Here is a 7,961-nt window from a genome sequence, read left to right as displayed (position 1 = left end):
AAAGATTATTTATTCAGCTTTCAGATGATGCATAAATCTCAATTTCAAAAAATTGATCCTTATGACTGGTTTTGTGCTCCAGGGTCACATTTTAATTAGATTTTAATGTTTTACTTTATTTTAATTTAACTTTTATTTATTCATTTTTTTTCTCATTTGTTTGCTTTTTTAAATTTAATTTATTCATTCATTATGTATTTGTTTTAAATCGGTTTAATTAAATTTTTTATTACATTGTTATGTTTATTTCTTATTATAGCCCTGTTATAGTACAGTACTTATTAAAATTACTTATTTTAATTATCAATTTTATTGTAGTAATTACATTGCATTAATATTTTCTTCAGTCGCTGCTCTAGAGGATTTTCAGTCTGTTCTCTCGTTCACAGACACAGGAGCCTCAGAGAAAAGAGACGGAGAGAAAGAGGATGATGAAGAAGAGGCCCAAAGCAGAGCGATGACGCACGCCGCGTCTCGTCTGGAGGCAGAGAAGTACGACACACGTCTGATGCTGCAATGCTCACGGCTCAGCCAATGAAGACTCATCTCTCTCGTTTGTTTTCAGGAATAAACCCAGCAAACCGTCCACTCGAGCTGTCAGTAAACTCAGCGGGAAAGAGGAAAACTCCCCGAACACACGGTCTGTACATCTGAGAAATACTGTTTGACAAAGTTCAGAATGAAGACTAGTGTACTGCACACCGTCTGCTTAGATAGAGCCTCATTAGTGCTGTGTTTATTTATCTATTTTTAAATCTATTCTTCTTTTTTCTTACTCATTATAGTACAGTTATAGTACTGTATTAATTGATCTAATTAAACTTTAGCAGTAGTAGATCATAAACATTCCTGCAGTGTGTGAGTGAACTGTCTCTCTCTGTGTCTCAGATCGGTGAGGGGACGCAAGCGTGACTCCAGTCCTGCTCTTCCTCGCACACGTGGAGCACAGAAATCTGACGAGCCGCCTTCAAAACGAGCCAAACGATGATGAGTCTCCGCTTGATCTCCTCGAGTTCACCGTTAGTAGTAGTTTAAAGGTCAGAGAGTGTTGGGAAATGAATCTGAATCAGAGCAGCTGAGAATCGACACGATTCAGTTCTGCAGACGAATGAAGAGCTGAAGAGACTGATGATGAAGAGCTGCTGTGTGTGTAAATAACTCATTCAATTCATCAACGCAGTGTTGACTGTGAGAAACTGCAGGTTTTACACCACTCTGTGTGTGTGTGTGTGTGTGTGTGTGTGTGTCTGTCTGTGTTTGTGAGTGTGTGTGTGTGTGTGTGTCAAAGATGCTCATTCTGTGAATGCCATTATTTTTCCATTTTATATTTTTACCTTTTTATTATAAACCCCAATATTGCTCTGATCCAGTCTGATGTGTTTTTTATATTTTGTTTTGTGCAAGTTTTTTTTTTATTATTATTGATCAGTTATTAATGTCAGTGTTATAATAGATATAAATCAGCAGTATATGAAAAGTCAAAAGTTTTCGGCGTTTAGTTGAACTGTTCTGGGTGCCAAAGATACTGTTTAAAAGTGTGTGTGTGTGTGTGAGAGAGAGAGTGTGTGTGAGTGTGAGAGGGAGAGGCTTTCAGAAAAGGGCTTTTATTTCTGCGGTTAAGCTAAGAATAGATTATTCCGTCGCTCATTTATTGTTGGCCGTTTTAATCGAGTGCAGCAGGAAACAGCTGTGTGTGTTTTAACAGAGACCTCCTCATTTGTTCCAGTAGGAGGCTGAATATGATCTCTTTAGATGTTCCATCCAGTTATTTCCTTCATTTGCAGGTCATTTTTAAACTCGGCATTAACTAGTATTATCATTCTGCCAGCTCTCCCTCATACACAAAACCATACAGAAGTGATCAAAATATGACCAAAAAACCTTTGGGGTCATGCTTAATTGAAAATTGATCCCTAAAGCTGCAACAAAAAAAAAAGTTCTTCATCAGGATTTTTGTCTGAATTGTTTTCCAGTACAATCAAGATACATTTACTGGAGAAGCAGAATCAGACAAGATTGTTTTCTGAAAAAAAAAAAAGAATTACGTTTATGCATAAAACGAGAATAAATATCTGTCAGTGGGGTCAGAAAAATAATCTTGTTTTCACTTTGAATTCAGTTTATTTTGTGGCCCCATTGGCAGACATTTGTTCTTGTTTTAAGCATAAACTCGCACATCTGTCACTTAATTTTAATAGTTTTGTCAGGGAAAAAGACGTAATATAGTCATTTTGCCTCAAGTTAACAATATTTAGATATATTCATGGAAACCCAGACAAAAATACTAAGATAATCATTTTTGCAGTGCAATGCTGTTTCTATATATATATATATATAGTGCTGTCAAATGATTAATTGCGATTAATCGCATCCAAAATAAGTTTTCGTTTGCATAATATATGTGTGTGTTCTGTGTATATTTATGTATATATAAATACACACACATACAGTATACATTTAGAACATGTTTGCATGTATTTACCGTCTATATTCGTATAATTTATATTATAAATAAATGTATTTAATATATTATAATAATAAAAAATTCTGAAATATACACATGCATGTGTGTGTATTTATATATACATAATAGATATACACAGTACACACACCAGGGCTCACCAAATCGCCAGCTCGACGTCCCGGGGCTATTATTGTGTTTCCAGTCGGCTACCAAATGTTTCAGCCCTCTGCCGACGGGCTCTTAAATACAGATCTCCCTTAACTAGTCCTTAAACACTCCTACAGTGAGCTGTATCAAACTTAAGGCCATAAAAAGTTTTAAGTGCGTTAAATGGTATAAGAAATGTCTTAATTATAATTTCAAGAGGTTTTTTTGCGATACAGCTGGATTAAACTTCAAAAGGCAATGATGTCAGTGAATAAATATGAGCGCTGCAGGTTTCAAGTCAAAACGCAGCGCAGATGTCTTTATTTTAATGTATCTGAAAAGAACCGACTGTCCTCAGAAACGTGTAAAGCAGCGTTTATGAGCGGAGCTGCTGTGTGTGCAGCCGGTACCGTGGAAACCGCGATATTTCAGCTCCTGAAGCGCCACCTCGTGGCAGAGAATGGTTCTGCATTTCCAACAAACCTTTCTTTGTGATTATGGTCAGATCAATGCAAATATCAACTCGTGTTTTTACTCAGCAAACACATAGAGTTGTAAATGATTAAGAAATTAATGTGCCTTCTAAAAATCTAAACAATTAAGACTACGTTTTAAATTGACAGTTTATATGCTTGATTTATCCCTTGTCATAAAAATGGTCTAAAGGCTGAAATGCTGTTGTATAAGATTTTTGTTTTTGTGAAAACCTGCATCTGAACTGTAAATCATATGACTGTATGGCTCAGTACTGTATGTTATCACAGACATTGTTCAATCCCACTCATACTGTGTTCATTTGACTTCTGCAGCTCTTAAAATGCGTCATAAATCGCCTTAAATTAATTTTTTTTTAATTTTGCAGATACCCTGTAAATAGTGAAATAAAATTCCTTCCTTCTTATTTGTTGATATTTGTGTATTGAACATATGTTTGATTGACATTTAAACTCCTATCTGATTTTCTATATTTATAAAAAAAATAAATAAAAGGTCTTTTTTTATTTGGGCAAGTTAAATTAATTTTCGGGCTACCAAAATCTGAAGAGTACCTGCTCGAAGGGCTGCCAGGGATTTAGACATTTTGCGAGCCCTGCATACATATATTATGAAAACAAAAACACTATGATGTATATATAATGACACTAACAAGAAAACCTAATAATTAATTTATTTGTTCATTTATTTACTTTATTGAACAAAGCCGCTGATATAAAAAGATTAAAACTTTTTTACAGGTGTGTCTTTGCCAAGATTGGCAGGAAAATACTATATACACAAAACAATGAACACGCGCATTAAACAACATCAAAAACATCTACAATAATAGAATTAATTCAGTTGAGTAGTTTCCCTTTAAAATCCCTGCATTCATCTCTAGTGTTTGTGACTTTAACTCCGGTTTTTTTCTTTCTTTTGCTTTAACTGTGATCGTCTTTGGTCTCTAGTTTCTCGCTCCACTCCATCAGCATCTGTAGTGCTTTACTGACATGTTCCTGCAGGTTCGAGTCATGTGGGAAAGATCTTATGTATGGGTTAGATGCACATGAGCAGGAAGCTCGGGGTTCTTTTAAACCTGGTTTAGTGAGAAAGCATCGCGGACGCAAGAGACGCAGCGTCTGTATTAATGGTACATTTGATAGAATTTCAAAAGGATGTTTAACTATATTTACAATAAGATAGGCTACTGTGCAAGAACACAGTGAATAAATTCACAGCATTCGATTCTTTATTCATTATTTTGTAGATGTTACAAAATCGTTTTGAATTTAACGCAGAAAAAGATGCATGCCCAATCAAATTCAACACACTCTTGCCGGAGCCCGGTCTCATGAAAATGCGTATAAATAGTACGCCAAATAAAAACGAAAACTCGTGGTATTGATACACAAAAATGGACGTTGGCGTGCATATAATACGCATGTGTTTGGCGTGCATATGATACGAAATTTGATGGCGTGCATATGATATGCAGTTTTCACGTACATATGATACGCATCTACCCCACAACCCTAAACCTACCCATCGCGTAGCATATACACGCTAAAGTCCATTTTTGCGTATCAATACCACGAGTTTTGGTTTTTATTTGGCGTACTATTTATACGCACTTCCATGAGATCGGGTTGCTTGCCGACTTGTAAATGCACCATATGTTTTGTCTAAAAGTAGCGAAATTGTCGACGATATTTCCTGCGCCAAAAGTCCATTGTCTAGTTAGTAGAAGCGATGTGTGATGCACTTTCAAACTTTTTTTGCCCCTGTTGGTCAGTGAGGCGAATTCTCATGTCCAACTGAACCCAATGCATGTGGAAATGATCGCTCTCACGGGAAATGCATTGATTCCTATTGAAATGACGTTCAGAGATTAAACTTTTACATTTTTTTTTTTGCAAATCAGAGCAGGTGAGTATTTACTCGTGACGCAGTCAAATGTCCCGATGCGGGTCTGAACTCATGCATCCTGCAGGTTTGTCTCGATGAATGAGGGCTTTTCCGTTTCCATGGTAACAAGCAGCTCGCATCCTTCTCGCGTCTGCGTCTGCGTCTGTCTGCGTCTGCGTCTGTCTGCTCGTGTTCCGCATCTGGACTAGACTTTCATTTGGCAGGAAAAACACAGAAGGGCTTTGATACTTGGCATGAAGGCGGTGTGTTTTAAAGGAGATGCTGTCACGCCATTCTCTCATGGATGTCTTTTTCCTGTAGAGTCCTGCAGTATCTAACCTATTCTCACACAGCTCGGTCAGATGCGGTTAAAACTCACTTCTCCGTCAGATCACACACATATCTATAGAGAATATTAATTATAATGACTACAGACCGACGCGAATTTACACCTTCATTACTACTTTACTTATGAATCATTTCTCCATTGGGGTCATAGTTTTGTCGGATTAACGCTTTGTTCCCAAACTGTATCTTGACTCCACAAGCACGCTCCTCGATTTTCTTGGATGCATTGCTTTTTTGAAGTTTATTGCACGTGCAGTTTATTTACTGAGAATATAAAATCATTTCTGAACATCATATTTACCGGACTAACATGTGTGCGAGGCAAAATAAAATTTCCGTGAGATTTAAATGTGTGTGCAGCATGTAAATGATGTTCTTTATTCTCAGCATCAGCCTCCGAATTAATCTACGGTGTGATGATAGTTTAACTATTAACTGTAAAATGGGCTACTTATGTTACATATTTCGTAGTAATATATTGTATTGTTTTGATCGTATTATATTAAACGTCAGCCGTAATTTTGTAAATTGCGTTGATTAGATGGTTAGTGAAATAAAAAAGCAGAATCTATATTTTCTGTTATGACGCTTTGGTAAAAACATTACAGAAAAATATGTATAGTAATACTGGATTAGGAAAAACGGACAGAAAACGACTTACGACTTCGATAAACACTGTTTTAGCCTACTTTTATAAATCGAATTTATACTCACTTCACAACGAGTTTAAAAAAATAAATAAAGTCCAACAACATGATTTAGTAAACAACTGAATTAGTTCACATTTGATAATTTCCCGTCAACGCTAAATAAACCGGACTGGCTTATTAAATACATTAACCTCAGTTGTTAATTTACTGAAATATCGTAGCAGTAATATAATAAATTAGCAGCAGTTTAGGTTTTAGTTTTTGTCGTAAACGTTCACAATATATAATTGGCCTATATTTGTCCAAACCAGAATGTCAGTGCCACGATATCACAATAAAAAATCTACACATTTTAGAATTATTTAAAGTGACACTTCCTTATTTATGCAGTCCATTCGAGTCTCAGCTCCATCAAAAGAAAAATCGAATAAGAAGGGATTTTATGTGTTTATTGCTATCCGGTTTATTATTATTATTAGCCTATTATTATTATAACTAATGCCGTTGCTGTTAAATGGAAAATTAAAGCAGAGTCTTATGCATGTTCATATAGGCTAGATGATTCATATTTTTCTTGTACCGTTTTTAAGGCCTCATTCATTTTGAACGCCAAAAAAACTTGCTCAAATATGACGCGCATCGAAATTAGAAACATTTTAATCTTATTTTTAATTACTGACTTTAATTTTGTGGAATGAACGAAATCTGTTCAAACTAATATGCGGTGTAATTGTGTCAGTGCTTTTATTTATTACAATTAAAATTCTAAATCAGAAGATGCAAATAATTCACCATATAATAAATGACACAAAGCCGTCTCCAGCATAAAATAGGAGCAGTTCATTCCTCTGAAAGACTTCGCTACTTACTTGATCCGACGGCGAGTGACCCGAGAATAAAATCACACATAAACACGAGATTTACGGGATGTTACCGAACACTGAAAAATTATAGACTTGCTCTTAAAAGCGTTCAGTTTGGCAGATTCAGTTTTCGGTAATTGCGGTTAAATCCATCTTGCTTTTGCACAGTTTTTTTTTGCGTCTGTTCGTGCGGCAGACCTACTTTTTCATCAGCTCGCAGGAGCATTTAGTCGTCTCTGTCATTTTAAAGGGTCGCTGATATCTTTTCATTCAGGGCAGCATGTCTCCTCGGGTGTTTAAGGGTTAACGGGTTAGGCTTCTGGGTGTTCTGAAATACGTGGAAGCTCCACGCAGCCAATCAGAAGTTGGAAGCGCTGCCTGGCTGGCCAATGGGAGTGCGCCGAGGGTCAGCCGCAGGTGAAGCGGATTGTAGCGCTGTGTTCGTTCACACTCGTGTTCTGGCGACGTGATGCGCATGCAGAAAAACTCGCTTCACGCGGGCCGCGATGCGACCGATCTGCCGCCGCGGGGCTCAATCTCCATCTGATCCGGATCTGGAGCGCCTAACCCCGCTGCTTTATAATCAACAGTGACTTTTCCTGCTTAACATGGCTGTGCGCAGCAACTCTCTGATGCCGTTCTCCATTCAAGCCATTCTGAACCGAAAAGAGGAGTCTCGACATTTGAACGATCTGGATGTTTGTTTCTCAAAAAGCGCTTGTTGGAAAATCTTCGATGAAATGGATGCACCGGACAGAAGCGACGAGAGAGAGCACAAGAACTACGACTCGGACTCCGGGCTGAGCGAGGACAACGACAGTAAAGCGCAAACCGACGCAAAGCCCGAAAGAGACGCAGATTTAGCGGACGACACGGATCCGGAGTGCAGGGCGGCGGAGCGCTGCGTGTCCGGTGAGTAGAAAAGTTTGATTTGAGTTTGGAAATACTTGAGCTGCCTCCAGGGATAATTCAGCGAACCGATCAAGCACTTGACCAAAAAACGTTATCGGAGAAACTTATATAGCCTATGTAGTATCATGGTAACCATGCAAAAAGATGACCGTACCATATGCACGTTTTTTTTTTTTTTTTTTTTTTTTTAAAGTG

The 7,961-nt window shown here is 37.4% G+C and overlaps 1 protein-coding gene and 1 pseudogene across 1 annotated transcript in view; both read left to right on the top strand.

Annotated features, from left to right (window-relative positions):
- Positions 1 to 2,006, top strand: part of LOC107704459 (biorientation of chromosomes in cell division protein 1-like 1) — a 17,305-nt pseudogene extending 15,299 nt beyond the window's left edge.
- A 5,297-nt stretch (positions 2,007 to 7,303) lies between these two features.
- The window catches only part of nkx3-2 (NK3 homeobox 2), a 1,976-nt gene continuing 1,318 nt past the window's right edge, over positions 7,304 to 7,961 (top strand). The window contains exon 1 of the mRNA XM_016507391.1: positions 7,304 to 7,766. Within this exon, the coding sequence (XP_016362877.1) occupies positions 7,463 to 7,766 (304 nt within the window). The 5' untranslated portion in view covers positions 7,304 to 7,462. The remainder of the gene's footprint in view (positions 7,767 to 7,961) is intronic.

The sequence above is a fragment of the Sinocyclocheilus anshuiensis genome, unplaced genomic scaffold (genome assembly GCF_001515605.1).
Source record: "Sinocyclocheilus anshuiensis isolate Anshui unplaced genomic scaffold, SAMN03320099.WGS_v1.1 scaffold1067, whole genome shotgun sequence".
Classification (NCBI taxonomy): domain Eukaryota; kingdom Metazoa; phylum Chordata; class Actinopteri; order Cypriniformes; family Cyprinidae; genus Sinocyclocheilus; species Sinocyclocheilus anshuiensis.
The sequence above is the reverse complement of the archived record's forward strand: the minus strand, read 5'-3'. Positions and strand labels throughout refer to the sequence as shown.